The 23,178-nt window shown below is 44.7% G+C and overlaps 2 protein-coding genes across 9 annotated transcripts in view; both read left to right on the top strand.

Annotated features, from left to right (window-relative positions):
- The window catches only part of METTL6 (methyltransferase like 6), a 38,344-nt gene extending 16,834 nt beyond the window's left edge, over positions 1-21,510 (top strand). For 2 of the 8 annotated variants that reach the window (XR_003253870.1, XR_003253866.1), the window contains 4 exons: positions 1,154-1,433; positions 2,095-3,634; positions 10,890-11,037; positions 11,530-13,235. Coding sequence is in view for 1 of the 8 variants with exons in the window: in XM_026067996.1 (XP_025923781.1) it covers positions 19,920-20,038 (119 nt within the window). In the remaining 7 variants the exon portion in view is untranslated. Of the gene's footprint in view, positions 1-1,153; positions 1,434-2,094; positions 3,635-10,889; positions 11,038-11,529; positions 13,236-19,919 lie in introns of those variants that run through there. The other 6 variants (XR_003253869.1, XR_003253864.1, XR_003253867.1 and 3 more) reach the window with 5 other exon arrangements.
- Positions 21,511-21,590: 80 nt separating this feature from the next.
- SH3BP5 (SH3 domain binding protein 5) overlaps positions 21,591-23,178 on the top strand; it is a 50,713-nt gene continuing 49,125 nt past the window's right edge. The window contains exon 1 of the mRNA XM_026067990.1: positions 21,591-21,692. Within this exon, the coding sequence (XP_025923775.1) occupies positions 21,612-21,692 (81 nt within the window). The 5' untranslated portion in view covers positions 21,591-21,611. The remainder of the gene's footprint in view (positions 21,693-23,178) is intronic.

Genomic DNA, 23,178 nt, shown 5'->3' with positions numbered 1-23,178 from the left:
TATGCCTAAGTGTGGAGATGTCATCAATAAGTTACTTATTTGTGCAAAAATTATGTTGTTTTTTTTTTTTTGTCCCTCCCCTGCTGCATTAAGTACAATTTGACTCAAAGGAAGAAGGAACGGTGTTTGGGGTTTTGTTCACAAGATGGCACTAGCTACTAACTAGTGCTACCTTCCTTTTAACTCTAGCACTGAATTGTTGTCTAAACCTTTAAACCTAATGGTAGGAAGAGCTGGTGAGGGTTACATAGAGACAAGACAGCTAGAATCTTTTCTTATATGCAGTTAAGTCTTCTTTTTGCCTACTTTAATTCTTGGATCTTGAAGAAAGTAAACAAAAGGTTATTTAAAGAAAATATAGTTGCATGTAGAGTTGTTATTTAGAGGGAATGATCTTAGCACAGTCTTGAGGGAGAGTAAGGTGAAATCCTATCACTGTTAATGGCAGCTGGGATCCTATTTGCCTCTACCCATGAGACAACAGTTTGCTGCATTGACAACTTGTAGTTTGTTTCTGTTTAATTTGATTTCCATTACACTGTTATCTTAGATAACTGCACTGATTTAAGATATGTGTAGTTCTCCAAGCTTCCCAATATAGTGCATTAACACAGTATTTTTTTTAATCCTTCAAAAACATTAGACATGTTTCTGTTCATTTGAACTGCTCCTGTTTTCTTCTCACTTCTTTTGTTTTGTAGATGAGCTACTCTCCAGTTGGGCAGCCATTCAAGCAGAGCTGCATAGGATGTACATGATGAGAGAGGCTGTCTCTCTCTCATTAATTACTATGTTGAACTCAGCTGTAGTTCAGTTTGCCATTTTATAGTTTTTCCTATTCTAGTAGCCCCCATTTTTGTTTCCAGCAAACCCTCCTCACTTTAAGGGAAAGAGGAATAATAGAATAAAATGACCTTTACCTCTTGCTGGCTTTATGTCTCACTTAAACACTGTGTGTTTAGTATTATCTGTTGCCAGGCAGCACTAACAGCTACATGTAAAGCTGTCTCAACTGCATTTTATGCAACAATAATTCTTTTAGATATTTAATATTTGCATTATTTAAATGCTAGTCATTGGCCAGTGCAGAAACCAATTTATAAAAAGCAGCTCCTCTCCATGCTTTGCTTACACTTCCTATTTCTTTATGTAGGACCAGCTTATCCTTGCTTCTTGCACAAGTGAGCAGGATCCACCACCCCCAAAATAAGGAGCTCGATGGCAAGGCTTCTTAGAGTGAAACTTATCACCAGGGAAAGCACAGACACTGTAACCTCGATGTTTCCTTCCCAGTGACTGGATGAGAGTTGGAAATGGAGCAGACTGAGAGTTGCTTTTCCCTGCTTCCTGGGACAGTGGTGAATGGAGCTAACTGGCATGTCGAGCACAGGAGAAGTGTTGCAAAGGACTCTTGCCACAGGCAGCCTCTTCAGGTACACTTCTTTCTGGACCTCTCTCCAAGCCACATGCCTGTCTATTAAGTCTTCCTGTGGCCTTCCTTGCTCAGAACCTTCTTATTTATTAACAAGGGTCTGACCCTACAAAATGCTGAATTGCACCATCAATTTCTACTGAGTTCCATGGAGGAACCACAGCATCTCACAGGCTTGGGCCTTGAGATGTTCTGAGAAAAGATTACTTGGGGCAGGGGTGAGGAACTGCAAGGCTGTTTATGTGTGACTGTTAAAAGTGCAGAATGGGATTTCTGGGCATTGTAAATATTCTTTATCCTCAGACCATCAAATTTGTCTCGATTTCCACTGTGTGGAAATAGCATCTGACCTACTGTTTCCTCTCCTAAATAGCCAGTGATCAAAAAGAAAACATGTCATTGAAAGATTCATGCAGACTGAGAGAGCCACAGATCCAGAGGCAAACCCAGCTGAGAGGGTGCTGGTGTAGCTGGGCAGGGATAGAGGTCTTTCCTCTTTGCTTAACAGACTGTCAGGGTGCCACAGAGCCATGGGCCTGTGAAGCTTCCCCATTCGGATCAGGCCTGCATTCAGCCTTGGCATCTCTTTTCAGTAGGCACTGAAGCAGCAATGGAGCAGGGATGTTTAGTGGTACCCTGCACTGCGGTGTTTCTGTTGGCAGGTTTGCCTGCGTCACACCTGCCACTCAGAGGAGCTGAAGCCACCCCACCTGGGAGGAGGATGAGACTGGAAGTCTGCTTTCTGCAGCCCTTGCGCCAGGCCAGGTGCTCAGAGCCAGCAGCTGTATGGCCTGCAGAAGGGCTACAAAAACTGGCTCCTGCCCTTCGTTTGACAGATTGGACCATCCTGGAATGTACTCACTGAGCAGCATCCAGAGCAGAGCTGGAGACAACGCTACAAACCCATCTCCCTGTTCCCCTCTCCTCCAGAACTCTCCAGCACCAGTCATGGCAGCAGAATGACTCCGACAATTTGTAATCCGGACATCCTTTTCTTTTAGTCAGTGCTTTCCTCAGCTCCCAGCCTTGTGGCCTCATCTTTTCTGCCACACTCCTAGCATGAAACTGGGAATAAAAAGCATCCAGAGGAGATGGAGGCCTTCAGAGTGGCTGTTCGCGTTGTTTTTGCCTACCACTACTTCACTAGCTGCGCTCTCCTCCCTTCACAGAAGTTGAATGGGAGCGTGACTGTTCTGTGTTGTAGCTAATCGTTGGTCACAGCTGCTTCTGAGCCTGTGCTGGAGCATCGTACCCCTAAGAAACTGTGGCACAAGCAGTTGGAATTGGATGCTGTGCTTTGCAGTGGCTCACGTTATGCCAGGCTAAGCAATTAGGACTCATCCACCAAATAAAGCAGACTGTGTCCAGGCTTCCTGGCTGTGTATAACTATGGTACAGCAGATGGTACCTGGAGTATAATGGACTAAGAAAATATTCTGAGTGGGGAAAATGAAACCATTAAAAATGCCGCCGCAGCTGACATCCTCTGGAAATGTGGAGGCCAAGTGAAGAAGTCTTTTTGTGCAGCATTGCAGTTGCTCTCTGCTGACAAGGGGTACCAGCAAAAAGGAAGACAGTCATGAAATTTTTGTTTCTGGAAATGGTCCATTCTGAAGCACTTGATGTTTTTCAGAATTCTGTGGCATGATATGAACCACAGAAAGATAAGAGGAGGGTATTTTGTTTTTAATCTGGGAATACAAAAAGAAAGTGAAAACTGAGGAACCAATTTTTCCATCTGTGGGAGTTACCATAGTCCCTGATGAGTTGCCATATGCTGATTGGGATCTAAGGCAAAGCAATCAGAGAAAGATTATTAGAGAACACAAAACTGAGATAGGTCAATTATGATCTGTAAATCAGAGAACAGCCAGACCAGTTTACAAAATTTATGAAGGGTGAACAAATGTTCACTACTGTGGGTGTACTAGAAAATGCAAACTACGGTACTACAAGTAAAGAGATCAAGGGCAGAAAAGCATGCCAGAGCTCAGAACTGGATTCTGAAGAAACAAAATGTGGCTCTGCCCAGACCGTGGCACATGTTGTGAGCCAAGACAATGCAGCATTTGAGAAAGGACACAAGAACAGCTGTGGGTGGTATTTGCTCATGCCAGCAGTGTGTATAGCATGCACACGGAGGATGGTGAGCACACCAGAAGGAATGCTTCAGGGGAACAGTGGATAACACTGCAGCCAAAGGTATCTAGACTAGTCTCCCCTAAAGCAAGCGGGACATATATTAGCTGTGCGTTGGCCACTGGGGCACAAACTGACATACCATCAGAAATCAACATTGAAACAGTGCTGATAAGACCAAAGAGAAGCAGATACAATTCAAAGCTTAAGTGATGATGTTAAGAGATGTGAACTGAGTATCTTGATTAAATTGTGAGCTGGCACTATTACGACTTGCTGGGGTGTGGGATGGGATGTGGAGGACAGTAACTGTTATTGGAATTTGGGACTTACCAAGTCATTAGTCTCTTCATGTGGATATACTCATTAGAGAGGCAAGGGCCAAAAATGATTGATAAAAGAATTTGAGGAAGTTTCCACAAACCAGGAATCTTTCTAACACAATACCAAACAGAGACACTCAAACGGCCCCATAATTCACCCCATTAGGAAAGTTCTCCTTGCCCTAAGGCTGAAGTTCAGAGAAAGACAGGCAGACTCATTGTACTGTGAATCACAAAATCGACAGGAAAGCTAGCAGAATGGATACCCATTTGCCTGTTATTGTAGGAGAGGGTAAAAGCCTAGAATCATCCAATTCACATATGAACCCAAAGGAATTTAATAAGCATAGAGAAAAGGAGCATTTTTCTGTGGCCTAGAAGAATGAAAAAAGCTTGGAGATGGCCAATACTTTTCTTAAGCTTGGCGCACCAGCGAAGTTTTGAAAGGCATGCTTAAAAACAGCACGTGCACGTATTTAAACCTCTTCATTCCTGTGACACTGCTTCTCAGGTTGTAGCTAAACTGTGGGGCTCAGCCCAGCACCCTGGCCCCAGAACGACTGAATGTTGGGATAAGCATATTTGTGCACCATTTTCCCTCTTCTCTCTTTAAGCCCTAGATTTTTTTAGAAAGCAACATGGTTGCATAGGCAGGGAGGGGGTCAGAAGGGTCTCCATAGGTACTCCTATGTGGATGTATTGTGGAGTGTATCAGCCCTGATAGCCTTATGTTGCCATTTGGGTTTCCTTGGCACTCAGGGGGTTTCTCTAGAAAATGCAAAGGGCAATAAATGGTAAGAGGAGCAAAGGTTTATGCAGAGAGCTGCTTGGGGAGCTTGGGTTACTGCTTGGGGTCTCTCCTCTGGTCCCAGACAGCTGTGGGATAGACATTTTATTAAATTAACTGACACAGAAGCTGAGTGATCAGGCCAGTGCAGCATATGGCTGCTGCTGAGTGCAGGCTGTGCATGGCTGGGAAGGGAAACAGTTGCATGGTGCACCTTTTGGGAGGGTCCTCTGCAGAGTCCCACATTGCGCAGGGCTGGGTGATTGCAACCTGTGGACTGCATGAGGCAGACCTCTCTGCCCGCTTGGCTCAGAGTGACTCTGAACCAGGAAACCGAGCCCCTAAGCAAGTTGCTTCCTGTCCAGCCCTTTCCCCCTTCTCCATAATGCTCTTCTTTCTAATTCTCCTTGCCCCTAGTAATTTGACTTGCCTGGCTTCTTTCTTCCTATAGTGATACAAGCTACCATATAACCAGAATTTGCCATTTGTATGTGCTATACATGTCCTTCCTCCTCTATTTTTTTTTGTCTTTAAATTACAAGTGTTTGGGGGCAGGTTTGCCTACCTGTATGTTTATGTGGTACTTAGAACAGTGGAACCCAAATTTGGACTGAATCCACCATGTTTTAGTCACCCCCATTCTTATTTATCGTTTATAGAAGACAAGCTCTACTGGCAAACGTTCTGGCAAGAGCAGTGCTTCTGCTGGTCCAAACTGCAGCTGTGCTGAGGCCTCACTTGCAAAGAGGATATGCTGGAGGAAATGACTTTATACTCTCCATAGTGTTATTTACTACTTTTTATATCCGTATGCAATGTATCTTTGTTTTTTAATTACTCCTTTTTCTTTTAAGCACTAAAAACATGTTGACAATTCAAATTATTTTTCCTATATGAGCTGTAACAGCCTTCTTTGGCTCCTCATTACACTGACTATTGAGTTCAAATAGTTTCATGCTGCTCTTCATGAACAGATATACAGAGTAGGTCATCCACCCTCTTCCCTTCAGCCATTTGTTCCCATCTCAGTGAGCTCTTAGGTTGCTGATCCTAAATTGCATTAATTGGACTGTGAGCCTACATGTAATGCAGCCTGGCTTGGAAAGTTCCACAGAAAGAGAAGATCTCATTCGCTGTAAGCTTATGCTGTAATTTTTTTTCAGCCAAACAGCCAAGGGGTGTTTGCACACCTTCATGCAAAAATGGCACATGTTCTCTGTAGACCAAGGGCTAGTGCCTTTCCGTTTTCCAGTTTTAGGACATGGCCCCTTCAGAAAGCAGAGGTGAGGCAAAGAGCAGCCCAACTGAAGAAAGGAAATGAGAGATCTGCCTCCTCATTAGGATGAGCTCTAGCTGTTTGGGAAAGCAGAGGAGAAGCCTGTTTGAATTAGTGGCTCTTGTATATATGAGAAGAGGCACACAGGCTCATGGGCTTCTGCTGTGGCTCCAGAAAAGTTGTGGGTTCTTGTAAGTGGCAGAGAAAGGTGTGCTGGGGGGGAGGGACAGCTATTTAACTCCTAGAGACTTGCTGCATTGGGCTGCAGGAGGAGGAGAGTCATAAATATTGTAGATTGTGGATACGAAGTGTGAAGAGATGTTAAAGGGGTTGGAGAGGCTGCTCTTCAGGTGAGGATCCTTGCTACTAACATGAATGCAGGCAAAAGAGCACAGCAGTGCAAGATAATACAAGTGCTGTTGCTAGCTGTGCTCTAAGGAGTCTGCGTTGTTGCAACCAGTATAAATCCCACTGGCCAATTAGCTCTTGCTTGACTAGCTGAAAACCGGCTAGCTAACTGATGGTAGCCCCTTCTGCACTCACAATTTTTTTCAAGAAAACCTTAATAGCAGCTCTTGTTCCTTGAGGAAGGAGAGGACTGGGCAGCAGGGAGCGATGGGCCAGGCCCCCCAGCAGACACGCACTGCCGAGTGTGCGTCCCGCGACTAGCCAGGGCCAGCTGGCTGCTGGCTGGTGCTGTCCTGTGAGGAGCTGGGCAGGGAGGCAAAGCTGGTTTAAGTAACCCTGGAGGAACTGCCCTGGCCACTCTGGTAAGGACACATGGCAAAGATCAGAGGGAGGGAGGCTCTGGTTTTCCTGGAGGCTGGAGTTTCTTGGCTGTGTCTGCTTGTTTTCGGCTCTGTGATTCTCCACGTTCTCGGGCAGGAGCACAGCCTGGGCATCCGAGCGTGCTGAGAGCTGCAGGTGGTGAGAGATGACTACCGTGCTCTTGTTTCCCCAGGCCCCTGCCTGTGGAAATAAGGTTTAATGTGTACCCTCAGCTCTCTGCTCTGTGCTATCTTCCCAATGTGTTACTCACTCTCATGTGTGTGGGGAGCTTTGTTTGTTTGTTTGTTTGTCTGTTTTTTTTCCTTCTTGGAGTCTGGGCTGTCAGGACTGTTGTATTACAAACTCAGTTCTCGTTATTAGAAGTGGAATCTAAGTTCCCAGCCCTTTGAGTTACAGAGCTTGAAACAACGGCATAAATACCAGAAGATGATAACCCCCCCCCCCCAATCAGGTTCTGCTTTAAATCTTTTTTTTTTTAAGTCACTTTGTGAGAAGGAGGAGGATCTGACCTACAGAGATAGCTATACTGTGCAGAAGCTGCAGAACTGCCTTCCTCCACCTACAGTTCTTATAGATGAAGAGATGAGAGATGAAGTGCTCAGTTACCTGGAGTAGGTGGGGCAAACCTATCTAGGATTTGTTCATTTAAAAATTACTGGGGTTGTTTTTGTATTTTTTATAATAATATTTCACTATTTGAGTGTATTTCAATATTCCAATATTTGTGCCATGTTTAAAGTGCATCCATCTTTAATCCTCACAGTTTTTTAAAGTTATCATAGATATAATGCACAAAATGTGTTTTGGAACTGATACTGCAGACAAGAATGTGTGTATTTAATGATTGCTAGTATTTGCAGGATAGGGATCTAAGTCAGTAGGTGTGTTAGAAACACCTAGAAGAGAAATCTGCTCATCTGAGAAACCACGCAGGACTGTAGGCTCTAAAGCGAACTGTGCGGCAGATAAAAGCAGTTGGAGTCTTTTGAATTCTCACTGATTTTTTTTTGTTGCTTGTCAGGCTTTGGGTAAAACAGCTATGAGACCTTTTTAATACATCTTTTTGAAAGAACAGTTCATTTTAAACTTGAATTTTCTTTCTTTCCCTGCATTTATTTTCCCCCTCCAGGGCCTGCAGGTGTTTCCCTGCTGTCTCTGTGCACGCTGGTATTGCAATCTTCCTTTTCAGGGCTGGAGGCAGGGGCGGCAGCAGCAGCCTGCCTCTCGGCCAGGCTGTGGCGAGCACTGGAGGAGGCATCTGGCAGCTCATGCAGTTGCTTCCACCTCTGGTTTGCAACAGGCAGTGGGGATGGCTCTAGCCAACAGCCCTCCAGTTAGTCCGTGGGGATTTGTGAAAATACTAATTTAAAGTGCCTGACTGAAAAGCATGATTTAATAGAAAAGGATTTTGGTGCACTTATTAAGTTGTTCTCATGTAAAGAATGCCTGCATTTCTGAGAATAACCTTTCTTTAGGTAGTTTAAAAGAAACATCCTACTGTTCCTGTCCAAGCAGTTTCTTATTGTAACCTATAGAACACAGGTTTCTTAGGGAAATAATTTCTGTTTTCCTACTGCAAACAAGAATCACTGTTCTTTGCTGTGGGAAAATAAACTGTAAATATATAACTTCTGAAGGCTTAAAGTTTATCTCTTGCATAAGAAAACAAATTCAGGTCAGGAGTCCAAATTTCAAAGTTTCCTTTGTGTGCATTTCTCTGTAAAATGTAAGCTTAGGATTGTGCAGAAGTAGGAGGATATGGACTAGTAACAGTCCAAAGGAGACTTCTGAGCCCTGAATTTGGCAGTCATCATCAATGTCCGAGTTCCTAAAGTTTTGTTTATTTTTAAGCCATTTATTTACTTTGTTTGTAGTTAAATTGTCATGAAATTAGGAAACACATTAGCCAAACATCTGTGTTCAGAGTGGTTCCGTCAAAGCCTGATTACAGTAATTTAAAAACCAGATCTTTTAAGTGAAGCCTGTAGTATCTGTTCTTATCAGGATAAAAAGCAGCACTCTATTTTTGAAGAGGAATTGATCTAACTCTGCACAGTTGGATACCAATTAGGAACAAATTCTCACTGTAAAAGCACAAGGAGGAGTGAGTGGAGGGTTGTGCAGCCCTTTAAAAAGGAACTGAAATAATGCCCATTTTATAATTATGTTAATCTCGCCATATGAATCACAGAATATACAATACCTTGAACCCATGCTTTTGGGTGCAGGGAAGATGCACAGAAAACAAGCCATAAGTAACAAAAGGGTGCTGTGCTGCTCTGCCCCAGCAGTGAGATACTGTGATGTAGTAATGCAATGTGTTTCTTACCGAAGAGGGTGTGACATGCAGATTTTTTGTACCCATTTATGTATTTTAGGTAGAGATCCTGTTTTCTCTGAAACAGCTGCAATTGTTGTAACCCAGTGTGAATGCATTCATTCATGTAAAAGGAGCGTAGGATATTGCTGTTTCCTGTATGGGGATAAGGTCAGATCCTGTACATCCCATACGAGACTTAGGTATTTGAGTCTCAAGTGCCCTCTGCTGTGTTGCCTTCACCTGCAAGCTCGCCTGCAACTGGGGCGGATGAGAGACCGCGGCGCTGTGGTGCAGCTGGGGTAGTGCTGGGAGCCCAGGGGAGCTGTTGCTGGAAGGTGATTTTCTGCCAGGTGCTTTGTACCACGGCCCTTCCTCCGCTCTGTGGTTTGGAGCCGTCCGCGTGCCTGCCACATGGTGCAGCTGGGGAGGCTTTGCATGTTGGTCTGAAAGCAGGTGGGAAAGGTCTTTGCCTTCCTGCCAGTGGGCTTAGACAGGCAAGCATGCTGTGGCGTGGTAGCAGCTCTGCAGTAATTGTCCGTGGGCATGCTCCTATCCTTGGGACAACGAAAGGGAATTTGAGCTAACTTAGGCCTTCTCCTAGGTGTCTGTGCCCACACAAAGAGGGTCGTACTACATTATATCCTGATTTTCGCATGTAAGTGAGTCCTGAATAAACCCCTTGCCTCTGTATGGTAACGTCATCCCCACTGCTGGCAAGGCTATGGGCAACTCCCTGCTCTTCATAAACGACCCAGAGGAGGTAATGCTGCACCCTCGCTCTTTGTGGCTCTTCTGGCCTGCCCTGTGCCCCAGCTAGGCGTGCTGGCCCAGCGCTTCGGCGAGGGAAGTGGCACAGCTCCCTTGAACCCAGTGGAGCTCCACTAACGTATGTGAGCAGCGAATGTGATCCATTATGGTCAGCATTCCCGGGGGGGTGATGCGCCTCCAGATGCTGTTACTGTAGTCAGTGGATAAAAAGCCACAGTTGTGTCCTTAATCTGCATTTCTGTAACACTGTGGTGGGGGGGGAGGGGGGAAAGGTGAAGAACCATCTTGCCTCTCACTTCTGCTGGTGTTTACTTATGGATGTGACAAGCTGTCATTTTCTAGTTTGTGTGAAAAGTGACACTTAATCTCCCTTCCCCCTACTCCAACCTTGCCAGCATATTTTCTGCATGCAGATATAGATTTGTGTTCATTTCCCTAGCAGATGTCACAGTGATTCAATGCAGAATGTGCTTGGGGACATGATTATAATTGAACTGTTCTCAAGGAAGCGGAGATGAATGTATTGCTATTTTCTGCTTCTGTTACAATACTAGAGCTTTGCATTTCAGATCCTTGATTTGGAGCTTTAACTTCCCATTTTGCATTAAAAGGAAGCAATACTTGCAACTCTCTTAAACATTTCAGAAGTTCTGCAAGACCAAATATAAATAACAAAAGTATCTGATCTGAAAAAATAACCTGGGTCTATGCTGACTGCTACAACTAGACTCTGAATGTCCATGCAGTGGTGTGCAGTGTTTCTAACGTGTTTTACACAAGGCTGGATGAGATGTACTGATGTAGCAGTGTGAATTCAGGATGGTGTTTCCTGTGCATTACTTACAGGTGTGTAGGAACTGCTTTTATATTCAGTGCCACTGTGAGTTGATAGTTGTTTGGTATTTAGATGTAAGAAAGTGTCTGTGAGTAACGCATATATATATGAATCTTATTGTTATTTAAAATAAGGCTTATTTAAAAATTAGGCTCCCATTATTCAGAATTTACTGACAGTGCCTACCTTCTTCCTTTCACTTCTCCATCCAATTTACAAGGAAAAACCTCCTTCAGCTGAAGAAGTGCCTCACGAAGGTTTGGCATTCTTGCAGTGACAACCCTGGAGCTCCACTTCCTCCTTCAGAAATACAAGTTAATTATATAGCTGCTGCAAAATAAAATGGGAGTCTAAGTGAAAAAGAAAAGGTAATTATTTAGTTGCTAACGTTGCTTCTGCTGTGCCATTGTTTGATAGCTGTGTAATCGATGTGTGCTGCTGTGATATGCAGTCTCTAGCAGCACAGGTTTGATGCCTATATATTCTTTGAAGAGTTCCCACCTGCCTGCTATTTTCTGTCATTACAAGTAGATGCTGATGTAGAAATATGACTCCAGCTGGCTCTTGACCAGCTTTCTTGGCGCTTGTGGAAATACCCCTCCTTTAATAAAGTTAATGTTAGTGGGGATTGCCACCTTCAACCGTTTCCATGTCCTYGGCACAAGGGAAATGCTGTTTCCTCCCCTTGGAGGATTACACAGCATTAAAGCTGCCCTGTCTGTGAAGATTAATACATTGCTGTATAGTTGTTTTTCCTCCCCTACCCCCCATGAAGACGTGATTGCTCAAAGGGGTGCCTGTGAGGGGAGCGCCGTACTGCAGGCTGCCCAGCATCTGCTTTGTTCTCTTTGTGCTCGCAGCAAAACACCTGCTTCTGAAAATCAATTTCCTCTCCTGCTGTTTGCGGAGGGTGTTCCTGTTCTTGGAGCCCACTGCGCGTCCCCGGCACTGTGCAGTGGCAACCGGAGGGCTAACGGCGCCACTGCAGCTGCTGCTACCTTGGGCCTCGCTCTCCGTTCTGCCGCCTGGGACTGGAGATCAGCATGGACGCCGCACTGACCGAGAGTAACTTTCATCCTCATGTGGCAGGACTGCACTTGCACTGGTGACTGCAGTTTTGCCTGGGAAATCCCACAGACAATCTCACAGATTGGAGAAGTGTAGCCCTCAGTTTGCAGTGGTCTGTGTTCATCTGCATGTTAATGAAGGGCAATCTGTCAGGCTCAACATGGTCCTCTTGGGCAGGATTTTCCAGAGGGCTGAAGCATGCTCCCTTATCTCTTCCCACTGATTTGGAGCTCGCTCCTGGAATATGCCCTGCCTCTTACAGCTGGGAAATGGCCTGTCTGCACATTTGAGCTGGAAAACAAGCACCGTTCTGATACGGTCACTAGCTGAGAATAAGGGAACTGTCACCTTACCTCTTTGTGTGAATGGAGCAATGAAAGCAATGAATGACCTTTGGGGACAGGAAGGGCAGCAGCTTTTGAATCCAGTCATTTGAGGCCATTGCTACCTGGCAAATGTCAAATCTAGGTACTCCCACTTCAGCCATCTAGAAGGCATCTCAAAAAAAAAAAAAAAAAAAATCTAGGCAGCAGCTGGCTTGTGGGGACTCCCAAGGTGAAATGCCTCACTTCTGACTCTATGAACTCTTATTCAGCAGGATTTCCACAGAACATGCTGTAAAACTGCCCCCTCATTGGATTTCAGTGGAAAAGAAGTCACAGTACCACATTTTAGTCTTTCCTAGGGTTAAGCAGGCATTCTGGGGCAAAAAAAAGACTGATGAGGGTCAACAGACCCTAGACTGTAGCACAGGAATTCTCTGGTCTCTGCAGCAGGCAAGGAAACATGTCCTCGAAGTGTGAGTTAAAATAACGTAGTTACAGATTTGGACAAACGCCTCTGTTGAGCCATAGCTAATGGTAAGTGCTATGGAACAGGTTATATATAAACATGCAAAATCTCTTTGTGAAAGAATTTATCACCATAGCAAGAATTACTTTTTTTTTTTTTGGTATTTATATAACTTCTGCTATGGAAATCTTAGAGAGGTTTTTTAGGGACTATGAAGTAAGGCACAGCTGTTAAGTAGGTAATATGAGTTCAAAATGAGAAAAGGCCTTTTGCAGAACTAGAGGAATGGAGCAAGGATGAACGATGCCAAAAAGGAGAGTTTAGAGCAGAGGTTAAACTAGAATAAAAAAAGCAACTCTTGGGTTCTGCCTTTGAAATTTGTCATTGATTCTTATCTGACTATCTTTCTGCAGTCATTTAACCTCTTCATATTTTCACAGATTTGCCTAAAAAGTAGAGATAATAATGCTAGTACAGGTCTTCTCTCAGTCTCTTACCCAAAGCTACTTCTGTTAGCATTCTCTGGTGTAGCACCTGGTTTTAGCATCAAGAAGAGACCATAGCTAGCCTGGCCCTGGAAAGCAATTTTTGTTGGTTTATTGAATTAATATTTTAAAGACTAGCTCTGGAACTTGTCTGCATCTGCTGGTAAAAGAGAGAAATCTGTAGTGTTCTGCTAATAGGGAAACTAAAAGCACATGCTCTAGGTGTCTGTGATCTGGTTAATGTAAAAGTTCGGTCTTGTGCCTGTAGAGCTCTTCAGCTGATGGAGGTCTGAACTAGTCAGTGTCACAAAACTCTGAAGACCCTTTTTTTCCCCTGCTCTTGCATAGCTGCGCTTCCCAGCCACACATCAATTTGCAGAGGCAATAGGGATATTCCTTAATCCTCAGAAGTCCTCAAAGCAGTGGGCAGTTTTGGATCAATTTTTGCAAAACTTGTGCCTTGGCTCTATTCCTCTCCCTAATGCTCAGGTAACTCCAGCAGCCTCCACTTTATGCATTTGGGGATTCTTCCAAGAGAACATCAACAGCAAAGTGCTGGATGGGTGAGAGACCAGTGGGAAAGGGCTGGTGAGGGGTGGGGTGGGTGAAGATTAGTCTGGGGATTGCAATGCTGAGAGAGCACCACCAGGGCTCCATGTTGGTGGTAGAAAGTTGGCATGTGAGGAAGCAAATGAGAAATGGGGTGGAACAGAGAAATGGAAAGAAAAAATTCCACTGGGGAGAAGGAGCAGCAAATTCTGCCTCTGGGGGAGGGATTTCCAGGATGTAAAGTCTTGGGGTTGGAAGAGGAGGAAAAAGAGATAAGGATACCTTACCTGTGAAGGAAAGGAGAGAAGCAATTGTTTAAATGATGCTTGAGGGGGGTAGAAAGAGGAGGAATGTTAAAAGAGGTTGGAAATAAAGAGACTGAGCCTGGATGGTGAGGTAGAAGTAGAGATGACAGAGCTGAGGAAGTGGCAGAAGTGAGAGGGAGAGACCGTGTCAACATTGCAATCCAAACGTGTTTGTTCAGCTCTTGGAGATGTGAGGCACTGGGTCACATCCTGGCAGCATGATTGTGACAGCATGGCTTCATAACCCACCTGGTGTTACTGATTTGGGATCCGGGCAGGATTCACAGCCTTGGACTCGGTGAGCGAGCGGGAGGTGCATGGATACAGCGTTCACCTTTGGGTTGTGGCATAGGGGGAAGGGTGGAGAGGGAATGCACGTAGTCATTGCTTCTTATCCTGGTATATAAAGTTAGGTGCTAAAACAGGCTCTACCTCACTCCTACACACAATGTGCTTGATTGCTTGATTTTTATGTAACAGGAAGCTCTGAAGAGTGTGATTCTGTCAGATAGTGGGTGGAGGGCAGAAAATCTAGCTATTAATGGGAGGCGAGGAGGGAAAGGTTCTAGGTATTCAGGAGACATGTCACTGTTGCAAAGCTGATACGGACTTTTTTATCTGAATATTTTAATGAGCTATGGATTTCCATACGTATCTGGAAGGAGACATTTGAAATGTAGACCCTGAGGGTCTTGCAGGCATCAAACTCAAATTTGTTCAACCGACAACTGTTTCTGTGACTAGATACTTGACGAGCTCCTGTTTTCTGGCACAAGGTAAACAGGCTATTAGGGGCCTGGTAAGCAAACAAAGAGAAGGATAGAAAAGGCATTTGCTATTTCTCCTATCACTGCTTAGGGGTTAGCCAAATGTGATTAGGAAGCAGAGAGACTGTGCAAAGACCTTTCTCAATACCTTGCTAATTAGGCTTGGCTGTGGATGGGCCTGTGCTCATCCCTGTGCTTCCCAGCTGCTTCCCTGTTGGCTGCTGGTTTGTCTCCACAGTTCAGAGGCAGGAGTTCCCGTTTGGTTGTCAGGCCTCATCTCTTGTTTCTCTAGATATAGGCTTGAGTTCTGCCTTTTCTCTTAGCATTTTAGTTGGCTGTGATGATATTGAGGCCCCAAAGCTCTCTGCCTTTCTGTAGCTATCTGGTCTACTCAGTCCCTCATGCTCATTTTGAAACATTTGTCTCAGTGTCTTTCTAGGCCATCTTGTACTTGAAATGTCCCTGCTGCTTCCCTCTATTTAATCAGTTATCACCCCTTAAAAGCAGAAAATTGTGCAGGAAACCAAAGGGAAAACTTCCCTGGATTGCTGTTGCTTAAACAAATGCTCTGAGATCCTCTGATGAAAGGTGCTCTGCAGGCTTCAGTTGTTAACAGCCTGTGTTTATCAGCTTAAAATGGGATATTGGTGAATTTCCGGTCTGGTAGCCAGATTACTAAGAAGTGAAGGCTGTGGTCAGAGTGCTTTTAGCGGCCACAAGGTTGCCGTTGCATGGGGCCCTGCTCCAGCCTGCACGCACACTGCGTTGCTTGGCAGGAGGCTCCTCAATGGTGGCAGGCGCACGCGAGCAGAGCGAGTTTCACACCACGCTTTCCAGGAGCGTTTCCACTGGCTGGAGACGTGAAGAGCCCCTTCCTGCTAACCTGGAAAACTCCTCCGTGCTGAGTGCACACAGGAGCAATGGGAAGGGCTGTGGAAACTGTTCTTGGCTCTCACCAAAGCACACGGTCCCATGAATGCTCTGCACCAGACCCACCTACCTGGAATATCTCATTTGCCGTTACATTTCCACAATGCTGCAAGTTGCAGGGGCCTCCTGTATTCATCTATCAGTGTGATATTTGGTGTCTTGAGCAGTTTGGTTTGGTGGCAAGAGACTAATGGCGGGGGGGGGAGGGGTTATCCTCTAAAAGTTACCAGTGAGATACCTACTAATATAATAAAATAGCCATAGATATGGGATCAGTATGAATGTTAAGCAAGCAAAGGCCTGGAAAAATGAGATATTCTCTTGCACATGACTAACATGTTATTTGGGAATTATAGGTGATTCTTTAAATAAATGTTTTAAATGTGGTTTATATAGATGTATAAATGTAAAGAATAAATGATGAGGGCGGATGTTTTTGTGCTGAATAGCAGTGATGTGTCTGCATCACTGCAGAAGCATTACTGGATTATCAGGCTGGATAGAAAAGAACAGCTCTTGCATCTCATTTGCCTCTCACAAGGCAACACTTCTTGTCTGAGGCCTTATTTTGGGTGCGAACTAAAGCCTTGGCATTTAATCCTATTCCTGTTGAAGCTCATGGGAGACTACTGTTGAGTTAAGCAGACAGCAGGAATCAGGGTGGATATATTCAACACAGAAAGGGGGCAGTATGGGGGTTTCCCTGTTCAGATATTGCGCATTGCAAAGGGGATCTCCCTTACTGTTCAGCAAAAGACCTGAGGAAGAGCCTCTCATGTTCTTTCTGTTACTTCCTAAAAGCGCAAAGGCAGCAGACCGTGTTTTGGGCAGAGAGGCAGCAGCGCTGCTCTGCCACTCTGCAGAACTAGTGTTGTTGTACTCAGGATTTCCAGTGGGAAATTCCCCACCGCCCACCTTGCCACAGGGCAGTGTGGAGGAGAAGAAGGTCAGTCCCGTGTTGATGATGGACCTCTCCCAGTAAAACAACAACAAGAAGGGGAATCCTTCAAGCTGTTAGTCATGCACTATATATACTGTAGTATATGTGAATATATATATGTATATATAAAAATATATTGCATGCTATCTGTTGTATAAAGCATAAATATCAGGTTTCAGAATAATAAGAGAAGTAGCTCATGGGATACATACATGTAAATCCAGTAGAAATTGGCCCAGCAGGTAATTTTGCTAATAATGCTTTTATTTAGTTTTTAAGAAAGATATTAAGATTAGTGTGGTTAGAAAATAGAATGGTACCTCCTTAAATGAGCCTCCTTTCTTTGTAGCCCTGTGAAGCCTGGAGGGTATCTTTAATCATCTTTAAATGGTGTTTGTTAAAAAGAAGTGAAATTAAAGGGTATTTTGGGAAGTAGTTTTTTGTCCAAGTACATTCCTTGTAGGTGGGGAAGTCTACTGGGTGCTCAGACCCATTAATGTGTCTTTGTGTGCATTGTTTGTATGCAAGTTCATAAGGTGATGGCATCGTGTAAACTGGTGTAAAAAAGTGTAACTGATTTTTGACACTTCCTAAAATGCAGAGCACAAATGTGCTGCAAACATTTTGAGYATGGAAGCATGAAAATTTGCTTGAGAAATAAGCAAGATGAAGAAGTGGTCAGAATCAAAACTTCCTGTTTAATACCCTGCATGTGTATCCTGCCTGCAGGGTATTTAAAATCATCCATAAATGTAGTGCATATCTTCAAAAATAGGTATGTTCCTAGCCTCTCGTCAGTGAGGTTAAGACAGGGAGAACCAGATCTTCAAACGTACTGTGATTGTGGATGAGATCCTACTTGGTGTTTAAAAATGTTTGGAACATGTGCAATGTATTTCTGAAAGGCAGGAGAGCATATGGGGTTTGAACGTTGATAGAGCAATGTCTTTGCTGCAGCTTGGAAGAGAGAGAGATGGTGGCTTTGCCTTTACATGAGAAGCTCCCTGGTTGAAACTACTTTTTGGTGTAATATCGCAAAAGTCAGTGTGCTGAAGTGGCCTGCAGGATGACTTTAGTTATAGAAACTTCTTAGAGGATTTTTTTTCCCATAAATGTATTTATGGGGCCATATTTTGTACACAGTGTTTTCTTAGGATTGGGCTGTTTATACTTCTGTGTGTTTATTTGATGGTTAGTTATTTAAAACAAAATTGTAATAGTACTTGAATATTTGAGGCTAACTGGGAGTGCTCTAGCTTCATAATGAACACAAGCAGAAGAATTTTCAGAGCAGAAGTATTTTTCCACTCCCCTTGGGAAAAAGAGATGCAGAATTCCTGTCTCTCAGCTGGTTTTCACCACAAAGTTTTCCATGAGCTGCAAATATGTCTTCAGTAATCAAATGTGTGTTAATTAATCCCAAAGCTCTGCTCAATATGATACTCATGGTCAAAAAGAGGAGACTGCAGAACTTGTTTCTGAGGAAGGAGATGCAACTTTGATTTGTATTTCAGGTTTTTGCCTCCAGTGCTTGGGTGGAAGCAAGCTTTTAGGGCAAGTATGAGCAGAAATTTGAATGCAAGACTAGGTTTAAAAACAAACAAACAAAAAACCTTCTTCCCCAAAAAGCATTCAAAATCCAACCTATCAAATGTATGTAAAATTACACTATCCATTCACTTGTATTTTTTTCCCTGAATTTACTACAGTCATTAGTATGTTTCCCCAAGTGGCTACACACTGATCACTAATGCATACTTCTTCCCAGCCAATTTTATTTAAAATGCAGCTTTTAGTTCCCTGATGTCTATTCAAAAGAGGTAATACCTAATCTACAGAACATCTTCTAGAATGGAGGGGGAAATTCTTCTCTGTACTCCTCCCTTAAAGTGCAGAAGTTTTCCTCTTTCCCCTGCCAAATTTTGCATGTACGCTGGGGATTTCTGTGGGACCAAAAAATGGGGCTGTCCAGCAAATTCCCATGCAAGTAATCCTGTAACAGCGTATCTTGGCCAGGGCATCATCGTTGCCCAGGAGATTCTGCACTTCAGGATCTTGCATTAATGATAAAGCTTGTACCGCAAATGGCTGCTGTTATGTAGCAACACAAATGTTGTGCAGCGTGATTTAACTGAGTGCCAGAGTAGGTCAGACGACTGCTCTCCCAGCGCCGGGACCTTTCCCTCCGCTTTTCAGATGGACCATACAATCTCCAGTGTAACTGCAGTTGAGCTGCAGCCCAGCCTGGCGCATCTGTGCTGCTTCTCCACCGCAGCTGCTCTGGAGCCCCATTAGATGTTTCTTCCTGCCTTAATTGCACAGTGCTTGATATTCAAATATTGAATGCTTTGAACCAGGGTTTTGAAATATTGATATAACAGAAAGCACAGACTGTCTCAGCCAAACCCCAGGCAGGCTTTACTCAGATGCCTCCTGTGCGTGTGGGACCTGTGGGGGAAGCAGAAAGGTCAGTACAACGGACTTACTTTTTTGGTGGGGGTGGGGAGGTTTCTAGCTGTTTATAGATCGTGTAGGAGATTCACTGCGATGAGATGACTCATGACTTGATGAAGGCAATACCCAAATGCCATCATCTGCAATTTACTCCTTGTACCATACCAAATGAAGGAGAACATGAAGCCTCCCTACGTACTGCTCCCTGGATACTCCTGGGGCTCTGCTTCCCTTTGCATATGATGGCAGTTTCAGCCAAAACTGTTTCATGGGGAACAGAAAAGACTGAGCATAAAAATAATATTTTTGAGTCTTCTGTTGATCTTCATGTGTACTGAATGCTTTTTCTTTCTCTTTTCCTTCAAATATCTCTTGAAGCCATTTTCTGTTTATGCATTATGTGATGCCTATAGTGATAAATTTGACTTGTGCATTCTTCAGTGATTTTTTTTTTTGTTTAAATTTTTCTGATGTATCAATTTTATATAAAGTGATGCCCATAGCCTTGGGGCTGCATTTGAGGTTTCAGAGCCTTGGAGAGAGGGGACTGTGCATTCATACTGCCTCTTGCACAGAGCTGAGCTGCGTGCAGGCAGCTCTCTCAATGTGTTGATTCTGCAGTACGAACGTGGAAAGGAACAGCTTGCTCAGGCATGATGGTGGCAGATTGATGAATTTGGCTTGAGTTTTTTTGAGCTGTGACAATCACCTGGACTGTCATGTTGTCTCAGACATTGCAAATCTGTCAGTGGGAGCATGGGCTGTGCAGGAGCATTTCCCTACCCCTGAGCAGCAGGCAGCCCTCTGCGCAACCTTGCAGTGGGTAAGAGTGCATGGGTTTGGAAGAAGGTAGCAAAGCTACAATTGCTGTTTTATGTAGCCTTGTTTTCTAGAAATGAAAGCAGTAACAGTGGGATTGCCAGCATTAACTCTTCCGCATGCTTTTTTGTGCCCTTTTAGGATGGTTAGAGCTTTGGACATTCGACCACCATGGTCTCGGCATGACCCACGGCACAGTGGGGATGAGACTCCCTGGGGCTTGGGAACCGCTGGCCGTTCGCACGCATTGGTTCCCCTAATGGACCTCTGTAAGAGTAAAACTCTTGGGCTGGGCCATCCTTTTTGTTTTTCTTTACATTATTTCTTCTGCTGTTCATAATTAAGACATTGTTGCATACAACCCATCTGCAATTTTGCAATACCTCCTCTGTTGCTTGATTATTTTAGTTTGTTGGTGTCCGTTTACATGTTTAGAATATTTGCAAATATTTGTGCCACTCTCTTCTTCCCCTCATCTTTTTTTGGTTGCTTTGCAATGTTTGGAAGAGCTTAAACTCTTGTCTTTTACTTCCTTTTTCACCTTAGGAACATGAATTTTTATCTTCTTGTGCTTTGCTGGGAGTTTTCTTGATCTTCAGTCTCTCAGATGAAGCTTCTTCACCAAGACTAAGAACTGTCTTTTTTTTTTTTTTTAATTTTTGCGGTTATCTTTTGAGGAATCCCCTAACAAAACTAGGGTTAAATCAGAAAGTGATGCTTTTAAGGAGGAGATACATTCCTCACCTGTCTAAGATGACTTGTTACCCACCCTGAAGGAGTGAGGAAGCAGTCTGGTGGGGCAGCGATGGTTAGGCGAACGGTTCAGCCCATTGCCATGGCTTGCCCTATGTTTCCCCTGTGGGTAGTCTGACCCTGGGCTCTGCTGGGACTGCCCTCCCTATGTCACAGGGAGGCAAAAGGCAAAATATATATATATATATATATATATTTTTTCCCCCGTGTAAATGATGATGGGATGCACTGGTAATTTCTCTCTGGGGCTGCTTTGAGACGGGAAGCGAAAGTCATTGTTTCAAATCTCATTTCTTTGCTGCTGCCCATGGAAGGGGGTTCGACCCTGCAGCAGAGAGGCGAGGCGAAGCGAAGGGCTGCTGGAGCCTCTCACCCTGGTGCCCTGCTGGTACCATGGGTCACCCTGCGTGTTCCCATCAGGGTGCCAGTCTGGCGCTACTGCAGGGCTAAGGAGAACCGGATCCCAAGTGCTCAATTTTTAGCCAGGGGCAATGTAGTTAGATATTAGCAGTGCTTCCTGCAAGAAGTTCTTTTTTACTGATACCACAAGGACACATCTATACTATGTCTTCTTCCCCAGCATCCAATAGATAAAATAGTTGCTTGCTCAGCTGCCACACCACAGAAATCGGGCTGAATTTTCAAGGTTGCTTTTATTTGTATCCCCTTTCTCTTCCACCTCCCCCCCACCCCCCCGTTTTATTTTCCCTCTGCAAACACATTTTGTCCACCGCAAGCTCACCGGCGGAGCCTGAAAAGGAAGGAAGGAAGACAAAAAAAAAAAAAAGAAAAAAAGAAGAAGCCACGCAGGGTAGAGCCAGCCTTGCCTTGCGCCTGAAACCACTCATGGCGGCTTCACGCACTGCAGCTGCGTGGACTTGGGCTCTGCACGGCAAAACGCGTAGATAAAAATAATAATAATAAAATAAGAATTTGAAAAGAAGAAAGCAGAGCCGGGCACCACCGCCCTCCCAGCCCCGCCGCCGCCGAGGGGGCGTGGCTTGGGGGCGTGGCTTGGGGGCGTGGCTTGGGGCGGCGCGGCGGGCCCGCGGCGGCGGCGGCGGCGGGAGCGGGGCCGCCATGGAGGTGGCGGGACGGCGGGGCCGCGCCGCCGAGGAGGGCCCGCGCCCCGACGAGGAGGAGGTGGACCCCCGCATCCAGGTGAGCGGCCGTTGAGGGGGGGGGAGTGATGTCTTAATCAAAAAAAAATAAAAAAAAATTCTTTATATTTTCATTTTTTATTTCGTGTATATATATATATATATATATATATATATAAACAAACACCTAGGTCGGCCCCAGCAGCCCCGGGCGTCTCGCCACCCTCCGGCCCTTTGTTACCCGCAGCCCCCCGAGGATGTTGCGTGTCTTCCTGGCACCTTCCTTTTTTCTGCTGGAAATACCCGCCTCCCCCCCCGCTTTTTTTTTTTCTTTTCCTTTTTGGCCGTGACAGCGTGACCTTGCCCGTGAAACGGGGCTGGCGCTCGGGAATTCATCAATGATAATGGGAGGGGAATAGGCTTTTAATTAAAAAAAAAAAAAAAGGCGCTGTAGTGGACGGTGGTGCTTCCTCGCTGTCAGTGCCGTGGAAATGCTCGTTATTCCGTCATGGTTTTAAACAAAGCTTTTCCTCCCCCGGATCGTGCCTTGACCTTTTTTTTTTCCTCATGCAAACTTCAGCGCGCCCCGGCCCCTGAAATGAAATGTATTTTTAGGGCCCTGCGGATTTATGGCTCTTGCCTGCGGCACCCTTGGGACCGTGCGCGCTGCATGAATGCGAGCGCGTGCGTGTACATTGCCGCGAGGACGGACCGCGGTGCAGGGCCCTCCTCGCTGAAACTGGCCTCCTTTTCTCCATCCTGAGCGTTTCTTTTCCAGGGCTGAGCAGAGCCATTGCAAAATTCACAAAACACGGATACACAGAGAGGGAGGCCCTCAGCTGCTCGCCGGTGTGTTGCAGCCCTGATTTCCAGGAGCCGAGCTCCATTAGCATCTATTGATTTAATTTTGGCCTTAGGTTCTTTAGTTTGCAGTATATTTTCCACGTACCTGCTTTGCATGTTGCTGGAGAAAATGTGGTTTTTGTTGTCTTTGCCATTTGGTTAAAAAATAGCCTGCTGTGTCTGCATGCATGACAGTCAAAACTTTCTTAGCCTTACGGTGAAAGGCGATTAGGTAATTTCTGTACAAGTGTCCGTTTCAGAAAACGTGGGTTTGCAAATTTGTATCTTCAAAATCCTGGAAGCTGGAAATGAAATCTGACTTTAGAGGATAAGAGCACTGAGTTGTTGGAGTTAATTCCTTTTCGACTGTAACCAGAGTAATTGTTGTAATCCAGTGGGAAACAGCTCAAGCGATGATCAGCTTACAGCATTCAGTTTATGCAGTGAAACATCTCAAGGCAGATCCTGTTACACTGGTTGAAAATTAAATAATGATTTAGTTAGAGGATACTCCTGTTGAAATCGGTAGGATCACACACGGAGTAGCATGTTGCTCAAATAATTAATGCTATCGGAGTCTGCTTCTGAGGGTTGCTTTTTGTGGTTAGAAAGCCATTAAGAATGAGTGTTGTTTTTACAATAACTCATTCATGCCAACACCACCTCTGGTAAATATTTATTCAAAGGATTTAACATCTTTGTTT

The sequence above is a fragment of the Apteryx rowi genome, unplaced genomic scaffold, assembly GCF_003343035.1.
Source record: "Apteryx rowi isolate R43461 unplaced genomic scaffold, aptRow1 scaffold_266, whole genome shotgun sequence".
Classification (NCBI taxonomy): Eukaryota; Metazoa; Chordata; class Aves; order Apterygiformes; family Apterygidae; genus Apteryx; species Apteryx rowi.
The sequence above is the reverse complement of the archived record's forward strand: the minus strand, read 5'-3'. Positions and strand labels throughout refer to the sequence as shown.